This window comes from Oryzias melastigma, linkage group LG19, assembly GCF_002922805.2.
Source record: "Oryzias melastigma strain HK-1 linkage group LG19, ASM292280v2, whole genome shotgun sequence".
Lineage (NCBI taxonomy): Eukaryota > Metazoa > Chordata > Actinopteri > Beloniformes > Adrianichthyidae > Oryzias > Oryzias melastigma.
In genome coordinates, this window is record NC_050530.1 from 2,733,015 (window position 1) to 2,754,978 (window position 21,964).

General features: G+C 41.3%; 1 protein-coding gene across 2 annotated transcripts in view; it reads right to left on the reverse strand.

The window, feature by feature from the left end:
* Window positions 1–1,067: 1,067 nt before the first annotated feature.
* The window catches only part of bahcc1b (BAH domain and coiled-coil containing 1b), a 71,867-nt gene continuing 50,970 nt past the window's right edge, over window positions 1,068–21,964 (reverse strand). For both annotated transcript variants that reach the window (XM_024284646.2, XM_024284647.2), the window contains exons 12-27: window positions 21,603–21,739; window positions 21,301–21,405; window positions 18,133–18,211; window positions 17,889–18,036; window positions 17,680–17,814; window positions 14,563–14,727; window positions 14,247–14,491; window positions 11,620–11,785; window positions 11,357–11,474; window positions 11,136–11,211; window positions 10,951–11,059; window positions 10,754–10,870; window positions 10,540–10,677; window positions 7,224–8,605; window positions 4,968–5,204; window positions 1,068–3,181 (exon numbers count right to left, since the gene is read on the reverse strand). In XM_024284646.2, the coding sequence (XP_024140414.1) occupies window positions 2,972–3,181; window positions 4,968–5,204; window positions 7,224–8,605; window positions 10,540–10,677; window positions 10,754–10,870; window positions 10,951–11,059; window positions 11,136–11,211; window positions 11,357–11,474; window positions 11,620–11,785; window positions 14,247–14,491; window positions 14,563–14,727; window positions 17,680–17,814; window positions 17,889–18,036; window positions 18,133–18,211; window positions 21,301–21,405; window positions 21,603–21,739 (3,567 nt within the window). In that variant the 3' untranslated portion in view covers window positions 1,068–2,971. The remainder of the gene's footprint in view (window positions 3,182–4,967; window positions 5,205–7,223; window positions 8,606–10,539; window positions 10,678–10,753; window positions 10,871–10,950; window positions 11,060–11,135; window positions 11,212–11,356; window positions 11,475–11,619; window positions 11,786–14,246; window positions 14,492–14,562; window positions 14,728–17,679; window positions 17,815–17,888; window positions 18,037–18,132; window positions 18,212–21,300; window positions 21,406–21,602; window positions 21,740–21,964) is intronic.

A 21,964-nucleotide genomic window follows, 5' to 3' on the forward strand; every position in this document is an offset into this window, starting at 1 on the left:
TATGGCATTAGTATATGCACTAAGGAAAAAATTTAATGAAAATATGTGACTCTAAATGACCTGGTGAACCCAGACACGGTGACGTTTTTGCCGGCGCCTCTGTAGAGCTCTCCAAAGCTACTTGCTCAACATCATTCATGTTTTCCATGATGTGCCAAACCTGGTACGATACCCCAACCTGGTACTGGTACCCTAACCCAGTACCAGTTCTGTGTTCGTTACTGTGTCCGGTACCGTGTCCTAAGGGTTGAGGATCCCTGATTTAATAGGAACAGCCAGCATGTCAAAAACACAAGTTGGGGACCCCCAAAACGTCAAGAAGTGGCGGAGAGGGGTCCAAATCCAAACATTCATGTGCGACGAGTTGGGAGTCTGTAGGGTTCTATTCACAAGCTTTGGTTTGAAAAAGGATAGTCCAATGGAATGCAGTCTGAATAAACACTAAAGACACGGTTCAGGACTCGATCCAGACCACATGATTTTTTCGAGTCTGCAACCACCCTCAGATCGACTCGAACCAATCACTGCTTACGAACCTTGCTCGGTTCCAACAAAGCGATGCAGAAAAATGGCGACTGAATTGACTTAATTTCGATGGAACTGTAAGTGTGACATTTGACAACAGTGACATCACGTTTGCTCAGTCCAGTTCTCTTATACAGTCAATGGTTTACACACTAATAGAGAGCACAAATCAGCAAACTGTGATGCAAATTCAAATATTTTCAGCCTGAAAGCGGATCCGCTGGCTTTGTTCTCCTAATGGTGCTGTTCCGTTTTATTGTTCGGCATACCTGACCCACCTGAGGAGCCCGAGGAGACTTTCTCCTCCTCTTGTGAAACGCTGTAAGATACAGTTTCCCTTTCTTTCCCCATTCATCCCTGCCTGTCGGCTTCGGCTACAGTTTCAAATTGCTTCCTCCTGCCGTGCCCCCCCAACCTCCCAGCCTCTTCATTCCTGCTTTCTTCCACGGTCCATATTCTCCGATCTGACAAATGATCGGCATTGATTCACACAAGGAAGCATTCAGAGAGCTCGACACAAAAGGAGAGGAAATCTCTTCAGCTCGTTTTGTAAGAACCTTTTTTTTAATGAAACACAAAAAAAGCAATAAAATTAAGATAAATATTTTTTTCTTTTTGTACATGAGGAAATATTGAAGTTATATTTCCAAAGAATGACTGAAATTACATAATATATCTTAGTAGGTTTTCTCAACCGTACAAAGCAGGTTCCAGTGGGTCTAAATAAAAACACACCTCTGCCAGAATGGGATGTTCAGAACTGAATCCAGTGTCTGTTCAACAAAATACAGCTTTTAAACAAATTAAAGACCCATTAAAGTTATATTTCAGTTTCACATTAGATCTCAATTAAAGCTTTTGCTTTGCAGTGTAACAGCAAAAAAAATGTTAAGTCAGTCCTTACAAATAAAAAAAGGCATCCATGTTCTTCCCCTAGTCGCAGGTTTGCATAAACATGAAATGGAAAAATAAATGTACAAACATAAAACTGTTTTTTTTTGTTTTTTTTTGGCAAAGCAGGAATAAAAGTGACAAGAACCATTATTGATGATTTGATCGGTTATTTTTCTCAGCATTGTCCCCATCGATTGGCTCTGATTGTCCTTCACAGTCACGTGATGCCATTATGGTTGCCATGGAGACCTCAAGTGCATCAGCTGGGCGGCACCTACACAACGCCGCCGCCGCAGTGTTTCTCGGAGGCCGTCATAGCGACTGCCGGACAGGAGAAACGCTGCCATTGCAAGGGGGGGGTCCCGGATTCATATTTTGATTGAAGATTTCCTAAAATCGTGGTAAACGAACCGGCGCTTTGGTATGTCTCTTTTTGCTGCCAGATATGTATCTACATTTTCTACAGACTAGATTATTTTAGGATTAAACAACAGCAGAAACTTTTTTTTCCAGTCTCGGTTAATAAAAAAATAATAATAAACGCTGAAATTAAATACAAAAAAAAAAGATTTTTCCAGATTTCCTTATAAAAAAACAAATACATTTTACTTGTGGTTGTGTTGTCACAAAAGGTCGCAATTTAATCAAATCTCCAGTCCTGTTCAGTGCATTGAGAGAAAAGGAAATCCTCTGACCTCTTCTGGAGGAAGTACCCACCCACTCGCCCGCCCTGAAATCCAAAATAAAATAATCTTCTTTTCAAAATAAAACAAAAAAAAAGCAATTATACTGTATACTATTTACACTGTTATTTTACACAGAAGGCTGTACAAAAGATGCACGCTCAAATAAACAATCCTACTGCCTGTACATGTGTCTTTGCTCCCGCACGGGAGGACACCAGAGAGGTATTGACGTGTATGGCTTGAAAGGAGGAAAAAAATACACTGGATCGGTTAATAAAAAAAGAGACATACCCATGCTGCACCATGACATCGCCGTGCATGACCACACACATCCATGCTCACATTTACAGCACTGTTTGCTTAGAGTTCATTAAAAGCCAAACGCTCTGCAAACACACATTTTTAACACAAACTACAGTGTTTATTGGTCCTGTTGGGGATCTCCCCGTTGTCGTAGTCAGACTACCAGTATAAGACCGTTAAATAAGAGCATTAATACGAGCCAAACCAGTGTGGTTTACTACAAGTCTCTCCTTGTCTCAGAAAGCCAAGCATGCTGCTTCCTCCCTATTAAAAAAATTTAAAAAAGCTACTTCACTCCAAAGTGCTCGAGTCCTTGGTTTCTGTGTTCGTTTCGAGACAGCCGCAGAAAGGCTGAAAGCTCTCGTTGCAAATAGGAGCCCGCTGAGGAGCTCAAATCTGGACTTTTCCTTCAAAACTCCCGGGGCGTATCTAAGTGCCAGTATTGTGCGGCCTTCTCCTCCTTCGGCGGACGGGAAAAAGATCAGCTACAGTTCTTGGTTTTGGCTGCGCCTCCCGCTCCCCGCTGAGGGAGCCGCCCCGCATCTCCAGAGCCTCTGGACCCGCTAGGACACCACGACCATGCCGTCCGCGCTGATCAGCTGACCCGTGGTCGGCTCGTAGGTTCCAGCAAGGTAGAAGAGGTCGTTGGCCGCGCCGCCCGGCTTACGCTCGCGCATCAGGAGGTCGTACTCCGACTTGCTGACCACCTGGCAGCGATGGGAGATGGTCTGCACGTCGTTCTCGTCCTCGTGACTCGACTGGTACAAGGCATTCTGGGAAAGAGAGGACAGGATGAGTTGTGAATATTCAACCAATAAAACCCCTTCAAGCAAAAGAAACAGACTGCTGTTTTACGGAAGCTTAATCAATACGGCCAGAAAATGTGTTTTTTAGTACATTTTTTAATGGTTTCTGAAAAAAATAAAGAAGAAATTTTGTTTTTGAAGCAAAAAAAAAAAATTCTAGCGTTTTTTTTTACTTCGCAAAAAAAAAAAGGAAAAAAAAATAAGGTCTTTTGGGGGGGTGTTTTTAATTTTTTTTTTGTTTTTTTGAAATTTTTGTCCAAGTGTTTTTCAGGATTTTTCTTTTATTTTTATTTTTCCTGCAAACTTTTCAGTTCAAAAAATGATCAAAAGACAAGTTTGATAGCAGATCTTAATTATTATTATTATTTTTTATTCTATGTTTTTTAAAATTATTTTCTAAATATTTTTTTCCAATATCTTTCAAGAAAGTTTTTTGTGTTTTCCTTTTTTAGAACTTCAAATGATGTAGTTCTAAAAAAGGGAATGCGAAAAAAATTATTTTGAAAAACAAAAAAGATAAAGAAATATTGTGAAAATGCTAACGTTTCTAATGTTTAGCGGTGACGAGTTTTGTTCTTTTACATGTTTCTAACAAAGTTGGGATTCAGCGTAATTTTCTTTAGTGGTATCAGTCAATTCTTTTACAAGTTACTAATGAGGTTGGATTTGATTAAAATGCTAACGTAGCTAACGTTTAGCGTCGCTGGACTGTGCTTTTTATGTGTTGCTAACAAGGTTGAATGTTATTGTAAAATTGCTAACGTAGCTAACGTTTAGGGTTGTTTCATTGTATTTTTGTACATATTACTAACAAGGTTGGGTGTTATTGTTAAAAAGCTAACGTAGCTAACGTTTAGCGTCGATGGACTCTGTTTTTTTTATATATTGCTAACAAGGTTGAATATTATTATAAAAATGCTAACATAGCTAACGTTTAGCATGGTTGGATTGTGTTTTTTTACATGTTACTAACAAGGTTGGGTGTTACTATAAAAATGCTAACGTAGCTAACGTTTAGCGTCGATGGACTTTGTTATTTTATGTGTTGCTAACAAGGTTGAATGTTATTGTAAAAATGCTAACGTAGCTAACGTGTAGCGCTATCGAACTGTGTTTTTTTACGTTACTTACAATGTTAGGAGTTAGCGAAGTCAACAATTTTGCTTTAGCAGTAACATCAGTCTGTTTTTTTACAAGTTGCAAACAAAGTTGGGAGTTATAGGTAAATACGCTAACGTGGCTAACATGTAGCATGCTAAAAAACAAGTAATAGATGTGAATGCAGATAATAAAGTCTGACTGATTGACTTGTTACTGACTTATTTAGCTTAATTCAGCTTATAGTTCTGTGCGCCTCAGCCTATTTATGACATACGTTTTAAAGTAAAAAAATAAATAATAAATACATTTGAAAAAAATATTTTTTTCTGGTGCGGCCTACAGGGCAGAAAATTGATACTACATAAAACTTTTTGAAAAATATTTCAAAAAATTACCTCAAAGAACCAAATACATATTTATATACATCTACTTTTTACCAATGTAATACGCTTCCATGTCTATTTTAATTTTGTTAATATTTTTCTAACAATGTAGAACAATGTCTTTAACCTTAAAATAAAATGCTCAGAAATGAAAACAACATCTTTATGAACTCAGAGGAAGTTCAATCACTTGAAATCAATGAATATAAAAACAGCAAAGTGGTGCTTCTGATTCAACACAACATCAAAAGACTCTTCCTGGTCCTCACCTTGCCGTCGCGGTGTCGCTTCCCCAAGCGCGTCTCCTCCGGATGGTAGAACCACTTGACCCTGACCACCATGGTGGAGCTCCAGGACTCCCAGAGGCTCTCCACTCTGCCCACGTAGGGCAGCTGCGGCCGGCCGGGTGATAAGAAGACGGCGCAGTCTCCGACACGCACCATCTCTTTGCCCCGCACGATGGCCTTGTAGAAAAGCTTACGGGCTTTACCCTTCAGACCTCTCCTCTGTCACACAAGCAAAAATAGCAGTCGGTTTATTCAGCATGCAGGGATTATTTTCCTGTCTGAATTATTTCAGGAATTAACTTTGCTTTTTGATTGCTTTGCTAAACCTAAAACACTGAGATTTAATGACTTTTCCACATCCAAAACATTGCCTTTGGCTGAAAAATATAGTGGGTTTACTTAACATGTTTTCAATTACTACAAGGGCAGGTTTACTTTTTTAGAAGGGGGTAGTTTTCCTTGCCCAAAGGCACAAGTTGGCAATTTCAAATCCCAAAGGTGGACACCTTGGGAAATATTTTTGACCCGTATGTAGCTTGAAAAGCGACATCTCAACCTGGACAGAAGACAGAAGGCTTTGGAGGAATTCTCTAAACTTTTTTAGCGCTTTCAAAAGGGAACTCTTGCAATCACGCAAGTTTCTATAACCGTTTTTGTGTAAAATTCCGCAGCCATTGAATGCATGTTGCAAGTGAAACCAGGTCAAACTTTGACAAATCAGGGACTCAGATTTGGTAGTGACAAACTATTGATTTCTCTGAACCTTGGACAATGAATAAAGAAAGAGAAATGAAGAATTGCGGTTTTTGCTTGGCTGGAGTATATGACACCAATACCAGCTTTGAATTCTTCTCATAGCCCTACGACTTCTCCCTACCCCTACAATTGTAGGGACATTTGGAGGGATAGGGGTCCCCGAAATAGTTTTTTAAAGAGGTAACCGACTTTGTGTCCGCGATGGTGATCTGCGGAAATCGTTCCTTACTTTTTCTTATTCCTGACTTTTTAAAGTTTGAAAACCAAAGTTGCTATGTATTTTCCCAACACATTCTCATACCCATGTCGTCACCTCTGCTTAAAAAATTCACATTTTGAGTGAGTTGGGGACACCCAAAATGTCATTTTTTTCACAGAAGACGAAGGGTCCTTAACCAAACGTCAATATGTGACGAGTTGGGAGTGAGAATTTGTTAATTTTCCAGGCAATGGCTGCTACACGCCAACATAGATGACCAGCGACTATTGATGACGTCATCGAGGGTTAGTAACGTCTGAATTTGAAGACGCTATTTTTCCATATTTCTCCGTTTGGAGGGCTAAGAATTTGGCCCAAGTGTTTCTCATATTGGAATAAAGCTGTGAAAGAAAAAACTGGGCGCAAGATTTATCCCGCTCCGACGTTTTGCGGCAAACTTTTTTTAAGTGTAGATGGCAGACATGCGCTAGTATACAGAGTTGAAGAAAAAGAAGCCCCTCCCTAATTGTCTAGTGTGAGCAACCATGGGCTAAATTCCTCACATGTCCGGTGTGTTTATTACATCCGTTTCTATGATTTTTTTTGGTCATTTTTCTTGAAGAAAACAAAGCCTTGATCCACTTGTTTGATCCTGCTAAGATGTTCACTCGTTCACCAGGTAGAATAGTGAAGGTAAATGCTGGATATTGTTCCGTTGCAACATTTTGGAGTGACCGAAATCAGAAGGTGACTCAAAGCCAAGTTAACTAGGTGGTTTTTGAAAAAGTACAAGGCACAAAAGTTGATTTTTATTGTCAACTAATAAAGAAAAAAGTAACTAAGGAGAAGATATTTGCAGCATAATGATTTAACTTAAGAAATACACGTTTTTGGCACTATTTTTATGCCTCTGTCCATTTTAAAACAAAGACTCTACAATCTAAAGCCAGTTTTTTTAATGAGAAAAGTGTCTCACTTTGACTTTGCATGTTTTTGTTCCTGACTGCACCTCTCGGTCATCAAAATGAAGCAATCATGGTAGTAAAATCAAGCCAGGAACAGCTTTTTTTGTTGTTGTGATTGTTAATCAGCGGGTTGATGGTGGAATTAGGGGCAAAGTTTAAATTGTTGGGCAGAACAAACAAGACATTTCAAGAGTCAACTGTTTGTACAGACGGTGTGATGCAAGAGAAACTGCAGTAACTATCTTTAAGGAAGTGACTCAGTCTATGACAGAATGACATGAATAATGATACGGCGTTTTGTCGGCTCTGGGGTCATACCTGAGTGGGGTTGCCGGACCACCTCCAGAGGTGGCGTCCGGACAGCAGAGGGGGCGTGTTGGGAAAGGCCTCAGGTGAAGACATCCTCTGCTTCTTGGCCGTTTGGTCCTTGGAGTGAGTCTGAGGACTGTTGGGTCTTTGGTGGTGGTTGTTGGGAGCACTTTCTTTCCTCTTCAGTTGTGCCTTCGGTGTCGTCATCATCCCCCCTTTAGACAGATACTCCTTCCTGTCCTCTGCTCGTGCTTTTGACCCTCCAACGGTTAGGCCGCTCTTCACGACGTATCCATGAGCTGACGAGGATGGAGACGGCGTGGAAGGGTCTTGCGGGTTAGAGTTCACGCTGTGTCGATTTTTGTGTTTGTCTTGCTGGAGAAGTGCGCGGCGCAACAACACCGAGGAGGATTCTTCGTCAGAGGAGTAAGACGAGTCGTTGTCCGAGGAACACAGGGACGAGGAAGAGATAGATCCAGAGGAGGAAGAGGAGGAGGAAGAAGAAGAGAAGCAAATGGAAGGACGAGAAAGAAAACGGCCACCACGATGGGGTGCGACCGTTGCTCTTCTTCTTCGTGCTTCGGCTTCTTCGCCGTCGTCCTCATCGTCTTCATCCAGTTCAGAATAAGAACTAGGACAGTCACTGGGATAGTCCAAATCGTAATCCCCTCCTTGTACTCCAATAGTTTTAGGAAGAAGATCCTTCCTCAGAGGTGGAACTCCCTTAACAAGAGCGTCCGACCGAGCCCCAGTGTCTCTTTGTCCCGTAGACCTCTTGCCGTCTTTTGCCAACAGCGAGGGCTGGATGTATCGTAGAGGCGCTCCTACTGAGACGTGGTTTTTATGTCCTCTACTCCCAGCCCCTCCGAGCCGAAGTAAAGCTTTGCCGTTCTTTGTTTTAGGAGACGTCACTCCTTCGTGGTCAAGCTTCACCAAAAAGTGCTTCCTGTCGCGATCATTGGCGGCCTTATGGCCTCCAGCTGCCAGAGGCAAGGTGGCAGATGAAGAGGAGTCTCTGAGCCCCATGGGAGCCATGGAGGCCACCGGCCTCCCCGCTCCAGAGGATCCACCGTTTCCAAAGGTGGAGTAACCGTTAGCAATGCTACTGAAGGAGTCGACCTTGAAGGGTGAGCCGAAAATGCTTTTGATTTGGGTCGGCGGTGGTGCAAGAGAGTGCAAGGCGGGTCGATGAAACAGCCCTAGGTCTCGCTCTCGGATCTTCTTCTGGGTCTTTCGGGACGTCCCGTTAAAGAGGAAGAAGTCAACGGGCGGTCTCTTCCTCTGCACGGACCAGCTCAACGAGGAGGCGCTGCCTTTGGCCACAACGCTTGCCCCCGAAGCAGGAATCTCAGCCGTCTTTTGCACCGAGCTGATTCTCTTCGGCCTGCCGACTGAAAAAGGAGCCAGAAAAGCAGGAGGGAGAGGGGGGTGTTATAATCAATATGAAATGACAGGTCTTAAAGGCAAACTGTGATTAATTGTGAAACTAAGAGCTTTGGTGAAACTTAATCTTTATCTCCTTGATCTTCACCTACTTTTGACATATCCATTACTCAAAGAACAACAAACCTGATAAACCTGTCTCTCTGCCCGGCTTTATTGTCGCTCCCACTTTGAGATGAGTTGCTCGTCTGTTGCCCAACTTTACAAGCCGAGCTGACGAGGCTCCATAAGGTAATGATTTATGAGGTTATATGGAGGGTAAATAATAGGCAGCGAACAATCCTAATTTATGAGAATTTCAGTTTAAATGTCTTCCCTAGCACTCGGTTGTGACATGAACACATATGGGAAGTGTTGACGGTTGGATTAGAGAGTGTGGCCCTTCAACTAGTGTTAGCTAGAGTGCAACAAACTAAACTTTGTGTCTAAAACCTTAGCATCCATCTGGGCATTGACCCACGGAGTTGCTGTGGAGAGTTGTAGACGGATCTTAAGGTGAGCACAGGTGTGTCTTTCGGTTCCCTTGAGGCTCGTACGGCCACCTTAAGGAATGCAATGACCATGGACCATCGTACCATTGTTGCTCGTGTGGTGTCTAGTAAAGTATTCGGAAAAACACTGGAAGTTGCGTGTACTAATGACGTGTAGGGGATGTTGTCATTCGGTGCTCTTACATTACATTCTAAGTAAGATATGTGCTGGCCACCGTGCAAAAATCCCACATGCAAGGGGTGCCGTATCACGGTAGGTGATACATAATTCTACGGTCTCAAATACAACTATCACCACCCTGGGCATAGGCGGCTGCCTAGGACGCAATCTACTGGAGGGGATGCCAAATCACAATGATTATATATACTTTTTTTTTTCAAAGTTTGATACACAACTCATTTAACAAAAAAGTAATAATTGAAAAACATAAATAAAATAACTCAAAAGTGAATCAATAACTGCCCCTTTGCCACACAGTCGCATTTTGAGATATGTGACAGAAGCCAAAGTGTACATAGGACGCCCCATACACTCTTGATTGTCTAATTTCCTCATTCTAACAGGCAAGGGGTGGTAGGAATGGTTGAAAAAAAAAAGAAAAATCTATGCGGATCGCCTACTTTACCTTTATGTGTTCTCTACAACCTGTTACCCATAGAAAAAAATGTGCACAAACATCTTCTCTCTACGGGTTTAGAAGGTTCTATGATTCTGATATTTCAACACATTCTCATTTCTTACTTGTCACATATTGACATTTGGTTTAGGACCCCTCCGCGTCACTTTTTGATGTTTTGGGTTTCCCCAAATTGTTGTTTTTTGACATTAAATTACAGGTTCCCAACCTCAGGGCAGCGAACTGGAACTGGTCCTACTGGTAGGTACTGTTACTGGTTTGCATCTGGGCCCAGTTCGTACCCTGCAACAGACTGGTGACCAGTCCAGGGTATATCTTGCCTTCGCCCATCAGTAGCCGGGTTAGGCTCCAACACCCTCGCCACCCCAAACGGGACAAAGTGCCCAAGAAGATGAATGAATGACCACGTCTGGTACCGTATCCCGCACCACGTGGGGTGCCAGGTTAGGGTACCGGTACCGGCTGTGTCTTAAGGACCAGTCCACGTGCAAATGTTTTAAACAGCAAGCAAGGGTACACAACCTTCAGTACGTCGTACCAGATGCAGTACCGAATGTGGTACTGCACTCGGACTGGTCCTTGGAACCACACGGGATACCGGATACAAACTGGGCCCAGATGAAAACTGGTATTGGGTTAGGGCATTGGTGCGTACTCAGTCCCGGTAAGATCAGTTCCGGTTTGCGGCCCGGAGGTTGGGAACAGCTAGCATATCAAAAAAACAACTTAAGGACAGTACGTCTTGCTTCCCACCTCGTCTTCTTTCCTGAGGCCTCACTCCTGCCTCCTCATTGGTCGGTTTCTCAGAGGACGCCTCCTTCTTATCCAGGGTGGAACTTCGCCGACCTCGACGGCCAGGAGACACCAGGAGAGCAGGAGACGGTTCTGCGCCTGGCGTCAAAAATCAACCTTACTTAACAGGTTTATTCACCACTCCTCCTGCAAATCTTCAGAAATAAAGACTCACAGCGAATTTGGTATCCTGGAGGTAAAAGTCTGATGTTCACGAGAGAGATCCTCCCTCTGTCTCCATCATCAAACTCCACCATCACACTGCCCTCCTTCTCCTCCTCACCAGGACCTCCTGAGATGCACCGAAAATGGAAAATATTAGTATTTTGGGGGGAAAGAATGTGCTGCAGGTTTATGGTGAATGAGAACCACCTTGTTGGACGTAACCAGGGTAGAGACAGCGAGAGCGCTCGCTCCAGTAGGCACAAACTCGCGTTCCAGGCGTGAGGATGGCCTCGGTTTGTGGTCGCACGTCCAACACCTGGAGTAAAAGCGACAATTAAAGTTGACCGTTTTTATCTGCAAAACCCAAAAAAACATTGGAGGGCCAGACTCACAGCTTCCTGTAGGAGCTGCTCCAGGGAGTAGATCCTGGGGCGATTGCAGCGCTCCCCGTCGATGACGACTCTAAATCTGAGTACAAGGAAAATATGGTTATAGATTATAATTAGAAAAAAAATCTGACAACTCCTTGTCTGATCTTTCAGATTTGAAGTGTTTCCTCCTGACTCAGCAGATTTGCTGTTTCTGGACGAACAGAAGAAAATTATTGTCGTACATGTCGGGCAGGTCCAGAGTCTGAACGCAGGCGGCGTACAGGAGCTCGTCCTCCTTGGAGATCAGGATCTTCAGCCCGTCTACTAACATTTCTTTGCTCAGCACACAGTTTGGAAGCGCTGAAGACAGAAGGCGGAGTCAGAAGACGGATGGATGAGGCAGATGAAAGCAGAGACAAGAATGAACAGTGAAGGTGTTGAACAATTATGTGTGGAGTATGAATCATGGACGACTTGTGTGTGTATTTATGAGTGCTGTGCCCACCAGGTATTCTGCAAGGCATGTTGGGAGGAAGGTGAGTGAGCGACCTCTCCTTCAACCCCTCCTCTTCCTCCTTCTCTCCCTCCGAAAAGCTGCTCTCTTCATCCAGGTGAAAGCCGTCATCGGCGGCGAAGCTCTGCAGGAGCCGGCTCACGCCGTGACTCTTGTCCTGAGAACAGGATGTGACATCACACAGAAGGATCACCGCTTTTTGCAGAGGGACGCTTCAGTTCAGGTCTCCTAATCCAAAAACAACAGACGCTACTCATCCTCAGACCAGTTAAAGCCAGTTTATGCACGGATGACAGATGACTGATGATGGAAAAGTCAGCCTGCCGGACAGGTTCCTGCTTGTGTTTGAGCTTTTCAAAGAAAAGAACCGCATAAACCAATGCAAAGGAGGGCGGTGCGTCACGACGGGAGAGTTCACAGTTTATGTACAGAAGTTTCTTTCCCAGAGGGCATGGATGCTAGTTCCTTCACCGCCGTCTGGGTTTGAATGGCTTCTTAATATTCTCACAGAAACTCAAAAACTAAGGTGACTTTGAGTTGTGTCACATTTAAATACCAGTTGGGAGTCTCTGTCATCTGTTAGGCATCCACAAACACACGTCTATTACAAAAAATACTCAACAAAGTGACGATTAGAAAATTCTCTGCATAAGAAGGAGCAGAAGTTGTGTTGTCGGGGGTTGTCTGGTAGTAGAATCTTGCACACTTTCAAACTTTAGTGCTCAATCAAATGCTCCCGACCCTCCCCCGATATCCACCAACGCTGGTGGATATCGGGGGAGGGTCGGGATCAGCTTAAAGTACAAGAAAAAACTGATTGAAAATTTGAAAAATTTACATTGTAAATTTGAAAAAAAGGAAATTTAAAAAAATGTGAACCTTTGAAAAAAAAAGAAAACTCAATTTTTTTGAAAATTTGTAAACAATTTTTTTATTTGGAAACTTATATTAAAACTTGAACAATTTGAAAAATATATTGTAATTTTTTTAAAAATACTGCAAATTTGAATTTAAAAAAACTATGAATGCAAAATTACTAATTAAAAGATAATACATTAGTCACAGCCACCTTCCGTCTGCCATCCTAGCGAGTTTGGAACTAGCCACATCAGAGGAGGGACAACTCAAAGACGGCGCCGAAACGGACACGTAACCGAGTATGAAAGGACTTTTTGATCATTTCAGTATCATGTATAATTGTGTGAATGCTAGTAATTATAGTGATTCTCATGTTCCTTTCCGTATGTTTTTTGGCACGTAAAAACGTAAAAGCTCGGCTCATTCAGGACATTAATGCTTGCCTTTTGCTATACATAAACTTAATAGATTTGAAATATTGAGCAAAATATGCTCCATAGGAAATGAATGAGAAAGTCTTCAAATTTCAAAATTTTAAGCAGATAAAGTCTTTAAATACTTTATGAGCTATGTTTTCATTTTTTATAGTAATTTTCAAAGAATTTGGAGATTACCTAATATTTTAGCAGCATGCTAAATTCTGCTAATTTCTTATCAACTGGGTTTTTTTTTAGGCTAATTTAGAGTTTAGCTTCTATTTTAGCAGCATGCTAACGTTTTTGGCTAATTTCTTATCAACTGGGGTTTTTTTAGGCTAATTTAGAGTTTAGCTTCTATTTTAGCAACAGGCTAACGTTTTTGGCTAGTTTAGTTTACTGAGGAATTTTAGGCTACTTTGGAGTTTGGCTAGTATTTAAGCAACAAGCTAGCTTTTTTGACTAGTTTGGCATCTACTGAGGTTTTTTTAATGCTAATTGGAAATGTAGCTAATATTTGAGAAACATGCTAACAGTTTTGGCTAACTTGTTATCTACCGAGGTTTTTATTAGCTAATTTAGAGTTTAGCTTCTATTTTAGCAGCATGCTAACGTTTTTGGCTAATTTCTTATCAACTGGGGGTTTTTTTAGGCTAATTCAGAGTTTAGCTTCTATTTTAGCAACAGGCTAACGTTTTTGGCTAGTTTAGTTTACTGAGGAATTTTAGGCTACTTTGGAGTTCGGCTAGTATTTAAGCAACAAGCTAGCTTTTTTGACTAGTTTGGCATCTACTGAGGTTTTTTTTAATGCTAATTTGAAATGTAGCTAATATTTGAGAAACAGTTTTGGCTAACTTGTTATCTACCGAGGTTTTAATTGGCTAATTTAGAGTTTAGCTTCTATTTAACATTTTTGACTAATTTAGTTTATTTCAGCAAAAGGAATTCACGTTAGCACTTTTGCAGGTAATGCAATTTTTCTAGTTGTTTATTTGCTTTGAATCCTTTTCTGTTAGCAGGAAAATAGACAGTTTGACGTAAAGGGCAAAAAGAAAAACATACTGGGCCTTAAAATACATTTAATTCATTCTGTTGAGAAAGAAAAAATGGAAAAAAATTCAAAATTGTGACTTTAAAGTTGTGAATCGAATTGTGGCTTGACTTTTAGGATTAATGTTAATGTAGCTTAAGGCATCAAACTTAAAACTTCTCACGTTTCCTTCAAAGCATTCATGTTTAATAATCTGTATTTTCATGACTCACGTTTCCGACTTTCATTCTAAACTCTTGTTCTTACTTAAGACACAGAAGTAAGTTGGCATCACCGCTGTCTGCTTGTCTCACCTTTCCGAGTAATCCCTGCGCCGTCGACGTCCTCCTGGCCTCATCTTTGCCCGCTCTCTTGGCCTCTGCGAGAGCTCGGTAGTTTTCACGGTTGTCCCCAAAGCTGCAGGCCGTCGGTGACAGACCCCAGCAGGGCATGGCGGATCTGCCGACACCTGCTAGCTCTGGATATTCCCTCCCCGGGATGTGGATGTTTGGCCTTCTGGGCGTTTTCCTCTGATCTAGGCAAGAGGAGCTCCCCAAGCCTGAGCGGAAACATGAACAATTAGAGGTAATAATACATAAAAATTGATTTTCTGTAGAGTAAATATCTCACCAGGAGGTCCTAGTCTTTTACTCATGGGTCTCTGGCTTGCCTGGAGTTTGGAGGTCTGTGCCGAAAAGGGCCCAGCTGGGTTTGTAGGAGCTTCTTTAGAGCTTATCTTGATGTCACTTGCTCCATCTTCGCTGTCACAACTGCCGTCCTCCTCCTCCTCATCCTCTGTGAAATCCCAGCGCCAGATTGATCACTTGGAGTGATTTACATGTGAGCGCCGCTAACAGCTAACTTGACGTGTATTGACAGCCAGCCCTCCAGATTCCTTTACATTTGCAGGCCCGAGGCCCTAATCTGAAGGACCGCCACGGCCGGCGGGTCAGAAAGTGGGTCATTTTGTCACATATTAACACCTGTTGAGCAAACCTGCCCACATAATAAAGCACAGATTATTCCTTAACTGCGGACGGCAGCGTCGATGCGCTCAAGTGGATTGTTATTGGCAGCCATGTGTCGCCGACAGTGAGGTCTGGGTCGAGTGTCAACACGTCTTTGACACACTTGTCACTTACATGGCATTCTCGTCAACACTTTGGCTGGGTCGTGCGCGCGCATTTACATCCCCCACCCTCTCCACGCTCCCACCGGGGGGCATAACCCTCCAGTTTTTTTTAGCCAATTTTCCCCCAAAAGCCAGGAGGAGAACGATTGAGTCTCCTGGAGCGGGGGGCCTCCAGCGAGGACGTTTTCACGAGGTTTGTGATGGGAAGATGAGATGGGAGGACAGGGGTGTGACATTCTGGATGGGGCCGGTGCGAGCTCGGGTTACCGCGCAGAGATGAGGGCGACGGCGGGGGGAGGGGGGTTAGCCGTGCCGCATGCCTGTGGCAAGTCGTTAAGGGATTTAACGGCGTGACAGACGAGCTGGGGAGTGAAAAGGGCCTCTGGTGACGGCAGACATCTCACTCTGCGTTAAGAAACCTGCACAGGGTTCGATCCTTAAAGTCCCCGTCCAATGAAAATCGTGTTTTTGGAGTTTTTAACATGTGTGTGTAGCATTTTTCTTATGAAAGAGAACTAGAAAAGTTGCATTACCTGCGATAATGCTGGGGTGAATGTAGTCACTGAAGATGCTGAAGCTTTTGGCTGAAAATGGTGACGCAATTTACTTTAATTGCTGAAGGGATTTGCTGAAAATGCAAGAGCTATTTGCAAAATGTTTGCTAAAAGACTGGAAATTTCAGTAAAAGAAGCTGAAGTTTACGAAAATTTCTCAGAAATTTGTAGTAAAATTGCTTAAAAATCCCCAATAGATGCAAATATTGTAAACAAAAAATGTTTTGTGCTGCCTAAATATGAGCTTAACTCCAAATTAGCCCAAAAGAAACCTTAGTAGATCCCAGATTATAAAAAAACTAGCTTGTTGCTTAAATACCAGCTAAATTCCAAAATAGCCCAAAATTCCTTAATATGCTAAATTAGTCAAAAATGTTAGCTTTTTGCTAAAATAGAAGCTAAATTCAAAATAAAAAAAACCTCAGTAGATGCCAAATTATCCATAAAAACTAGCACATTGCTTAAATACTAGCTAAACTCCAAAATAGCCTAAAATTCATCAGTAACTAAATGAGTCAAAAACGTTAGCCTGTTGCTAAAATGGAAGCTAAACTCTAAATTAGCCTAAAAACCCCTCAGTAGATAACAAATTAGCCAAAATATTAGCATGTTGCTAATATAGTATCTTAACTTTAAATTAGCATTAAAAAACCCCAGTATATAACAAATTAGCCAAAAAATTAGCATGTTGCTAAAAAAGAAGCGAAATTCTAAATTAGCTTAAAAACCCTCAGTAGATGCCAAATTACCTAAAAAAAGCTAGCATGTTGATTAAATATTAGCTAAACTCCAAAATTTCCTAAAATTCTCCAGTAAACTAAATTACCCCAAAACATTTGCATGTTTCTAGAATAGAATCTAAACTTCAAATTAGCCCAAAAAACCTCAGTAGATGTCAGATTAGCCAAAAAAGCTAGCCCGTTGCTTAAATGCTAGCTAAACTCCAAAAATCCCCAGTAAACTGAATTAGTCAAAAACGTTAGCTTGTTTGCTAAAATAGAAGCAAAACTTAGAATTAGCATGTAAAAACTTAAATAGATAACTAAATTAGCCAAAACGTTAGCATGTTACTAAAATATTAGCTAAACTCCAGATTAGCATCAAAAAACCTCAGTAGATGCCAAATTAGTCAAAAATGTTCACATTTACTAAAATAGAATCTAAACTCAAAATTAGCCTAAAAACAGATTAGCAAAAAAAATACAATAGTAATTTTTAAAAAATGTGGAGTTTAGCCTACCCAGTACTTTAGCAACGTGCTAACACTTTTGGCTCATTTGTTATCTACTGGGTTTTTATAGGCAATTTTATAGTTTGGCTAATATTTGAGCAACATGCTAATGTTTAGAACTAATCTGTTATCTATTGGGGGTTTTTAGGCTAACTTCAAGTTTAGATTCTATTTTAGTAAATGTTAACATTTTTGACTAATTTAGTTTATGTATTTTGGCAGTTTTGGAGTTAAGCTAGTAAAGCAACGTGCTACCTTTTTTGGCTAATGTGACATCTACTGAGGTTTTTTTATGCTAATTTGGAGTTTAGCTAACGTTTTAGTAACATGCTAACATTTTGGCTAATTTAGTTATCTATTTAGGTTTTTATAGGCTAATTTTGAGTTTTGCTTCTATTTTAGCTACAGGTTAATGTTTTTGACTCATTTAGTTTACTGGGGAATAGCTAGTATTTAAGCAACGGGCTAGCTTTTTTGGCTAATCTGACATCTACTGAGGTTTTTTGGGCTAATTTGAAGTTTAGCTGATATTTAAGCAACTCATTAAATATTTTTGCAAAATTAGCATGTTTTAGGGATTTTCAAGCAATTTTACTACAAATTTTTCAGAAATTTTGGTAAAATTCAGCTCTCTTTCATAGTTCTTTTACAAAATTTCAAGTCTTTTGGCAAATGTAATACTTTGCAAATAGCTTTTGCATTTTCAGCAAAAAATAACTCACTCTAGCATTATGGCGGCTAATGCAACTTTTCTATTCACATTTTTGTGTTATCTCGATGCCAAATCAGTTGTACATGTCATGACGTCATGCTTAGATGAAGGGACTCACCGTGCTCTGTGCCTTCACTCTTCTCATCCTTCAACTCCTGTTTCTCGGCGGCTTTGTGATGCGCCCTGTTACCCAGCATCCCTTTGGGTTTTCGACCCCTCTTCCTCTTCGGAGCAGCTGAGCGCTCCTGCAGGCCTGTTGATCGACAGCAGGGGTGGAGTTAGCGTCACCGCTCTGGTTTGCGGATTGGACCCTCTTTCAAGTCGTACCTTTCCCGCCTTGTCGGCAGTGACCTTTGGAGGGCTCGTCCTTGGTGCGCAGGCCTCCCGCGGCCTTCTGCTTCAGCTGGGTCACCCGCCTGGCCAGCCTGGAGCTCAGGGTGCTCGGTCGACCTCTGTGCTTACAGCGAGCCTTCATCTGCACGACGGAACAACTAATTATTGACTTCTTCCTGCTGATTGAAATATCCAGGAAGCAGAAAATGCGGCAGGAAGAGGTTGGAGGAGGACGGACCTGTGCGGCGCTGAGGCTGTTGAAAGTGTGATTGAACACAGAGTTCCGGGCTTTCCCCTCCAGTAGATTCATTCCAGCCCTGGAAAACAACACCGACGCTCTCAAATCAGAAGTTTTCAAGCAAATTTTCGCTTCTTTCTCCGAGTTCACTCAGTGTTTCAAAAGCGAACCTCGGCTGAATCATCACATAAAAGGAGAGGGATTATCAGGTGTAAAGGAGACGCACAAGAAAAGGGAGGAGGAGGAGGAGGAAGGAGAGACTGAGAGAGAGATGAAGCAGTCTCGGGGGAGTCTGTCCGTTGACCGGAGCTTCAGGGCGCAATCGATAAACACTAACCTCTATCGAACACTCCTCCTCCCTAGCTCACTTTCTTTCTGTCTTTCCTTCAATGCATTCGTGGACTCTTACACCACAGGCAGCTCGTGCACGCGCACACGCACACACACACACAGATAGCAGCTGGTGTCTGAGGCAGGTGAATCCTATAGTCCCACAGAGGGAAGCGTCGGCTCTCAGCATCTCTGCTCCTGGGAGAGCAGCAGAGAGGAGTCTGCTTCTCTTCAGCTCGTCTCACAGCATCCAAAAATTCTGGATCTCCACTTCACTATTTGATCCTCGCAAGGATTGTTCTTACCATGATTTAAGTTGTTTTAACAGGTGAAAAGTAGAGAATTTCTCTAGAAATAAGGACATTTTTATTATAATAATCTTCACAATAGAAAAACTTGATTTAAGACAAAAAAATCAGAAACAAAAATTTAGATTTGAGTTCTACTAAGAAATACTAGTTTATGAGTATTGATTAAGTGGTGCCAACTTGCACTAAGATTCTCATTCTGTTCACATTTTGTTCTAAAATGCATCATTTCCACATATTACACTCGTTTTTTGTCACTTGAATCAAAATGAGCAACACTTAGGGTTATAAAAACCCACAAAATACAAACAGTTTGCTTATAACGAAAAAAAAAAAATTATTTCAATTTGTAGTAATTTTATGTATTTTTTGTTACCTTCTTAACAGATAACTTTTCTTATAATTAGTTCCCAATTTCAGGCTCTTTTTACAGTTTACAGAAAATAAATTCCCTTAAATAAGTTTGTTTTTCTGCCAAAGTGTAAAAAAAATGTATTTTAATTGGTAGTAGCTTTGTTTTGTTATAAATATGGATAAATCCTAAATATTTTGTGTGTTTTATTTAGGTAGTTTTGGTCTTTTGTCAGATTACTGCTTAGCTTTTTTTTAAAATAATCGTTTCTATTTAATTTGTTTGTTTCTGTCTTTATTATTATGAGGGGTTTATCTTATTATTTTATTGCATGTGTGTTTTTATGTCTTGAACTGTTTTTTCACATGAAAGTTGGTATAGAAATGAAATTAATTTGAAATAAAGGGTCAAAGCTTTAGTTTACAATCTAATGGATTTTATTGGAACATACGGACAAACAAGGCAAATATTATAATTTTTTTGTGATTAATTAATTGTAACTTATAATTGGTTAATTTATTTGCAATCACAATATGTTTTACCTAATAATTGCTGTAAAAAGCTTCAATTTAAGATATTTTCATCTAAATTCATGACATTGTGGTGCAGGAAAAGATCAAATTACAACTGGCTTCATGAAATACCTTCATACGTGTTGACAAACCTCGTTCTATAGCAGTTTAGAGCACAAAATGAGCCTCAAATGGGACAGAGAACATTAATCGGTTTATTTCTTTCAAGTCAATACTAACAAGTGTTCAAATTTGTATAACTACACCCGTTTATCTCTAGAGAAAAAAACGGTGAAATGACGTCAGAAAGAAAAAAAACAGCAAAAAAATAACTTTGTAATAAAGAAATACTCAAAAATACAGTTTTAATCCTAAATTATGTTACAAATGTCCTCCATCGTGAGAAAAATGCAACAAGAACATGTTAAAGACACCAAAATATGATTTTATTGGAGCGAGTCTTTAGGATTCTTTGCAGATTTGAAAACTAGGGCCAAGCATGTTGATGCATTAATGCACACGATTAATCGCAAATTAATCGCATCACTCAGAGCAGCAGTCTTTCTTTTTTTTTTTCTCTCTCTCAGTCTTTCTCACCTAAAGCGGTCCAGTCATCCACAACGTGCATTGAAACTCTTCACTGGGTTCTTTTCCCACTTATTTACAAAATTAATAAATATTTAATTGTTTTTTAGTGTTTTAATCTTTATATATTTTTGGTTTAGATCGCTTTTTCACAAAAAGCAGACTATTTGATCCATTGTCATGTCATTAAAATTGTATTTTTAAAAAATAAAAAAAATTAATCGCAATTAATCGCAATTAATTTCCCCCCAGTTTGCGATTAATTAGTTAATTTTTTAATCGATTCTCTACCTTACTAAAAACACATCAATTTCTGATTTTAAACTTCTTTACCTTTTACCGTTCTTTTATTTTTCTGTTCAGAACCGCCCCACTCTCGCTCCTGAACCCTCGCCGGTTAAATCTGCCGCGTCGGCACACACAGGCCGGCTCCACTAATTAAACAAGTTTGTTGTGAGTCTGTTTGACGGCATGTTATGACTAAAGACTTACATTGTCATTTTCATTAGCGCTTTCTAATCACAGGAACAAACCTTGACTTACAATAATGGTTTCACGGAGGGTTAGCGTGTTAACAGGGGTGGGGCGTCGTGAGGAAACACATCTATCACGGTGAGAATGGAGTCGGTTTGAAATGGTGCGTCTTGCATGTTTGAGGTGCTAAGTAATGTGTGGTTGCAGCTGGTGGTGCCGGGGGGGTTGAGTCATTTATCACTGTAATAACTGCACATCAGGACTTTGTCCAGATGTTTTAATATATGCTGGAGGTTCATGCAGAATCAGGGCATAATCAATACAAGTGATAAATAGGATTAAAAGTGATTAATGGTGATTAATGGAGCCCTCATCTCCATTACCTCCTCTCATTAAAAATCATCTCGCTCACACTCCAACGTGCGCGCGCCTAAACGCGTGCGAGCCCAATCAAGCAAATCATCAGCTATGGAGCGTTTGAATCAATTCGGCTGAAGATCTTGAAAATCAACCGCGCTTTTCAGCCAAAACACAAACAGAAATCAGGATGAATGAGCCGGGCTTGCCAATCACACTGATTATAGCGACCCAGCATCAGAGCACTGACCTGAGCCTTTTGGAGCTCTCGGTGGCAGCTGGGCCGGGGGCGGACTTGCGCTTGCGGGGGCGGCCGGGCCCCCGGCGAGCGGGGCTACGAGACGTCTCGTCTTTCCTGCAGAGAGGGAGTCAAAAAAAAAGAAAAGTGAGAAGATGATGGAGAAGTGTGGATTAAGAATGCAGTCAGGAGAAATCAGGAAGAGGGGTTTTATCAGCTACAGGTCAAACTGCATTAGTGAGTCCTGACCAATCAGAGGGATGCAGCGTGAATGCTGGAATGCACATGTCTGTGTGTCGTCTCCGCTCACTCACTGGTGGTCGTGTTTCCTCTGTAGTTTGGCCAGCTCTCTCTGTTTTTCTTTGTAGCGGCGCTGAAGCTCAGCCAGCTGGACACGCATGGCCAGCTCCTCCCCCCCCATCGTCTCCATGGAGCCCTTCACGGGGCACACCTGACACACAAAAGCGGAGGAATTTAAATGCCGGACACAAACGGCCAACATCGACCGGCGCTGAATATGTAACCGGCGTCCGCTCGGTGGGCTGACCCTCCTGAAGTTTACAGGTCCGCAAAGCTGGAAACGTTTCATGAGTTGATAAGCAATTTTTTTTAATCATTTAAAAAAACTGTTTTCTTTGGTCACTGTTTCAACTGAGGATGCAACGATTCGGTTCAG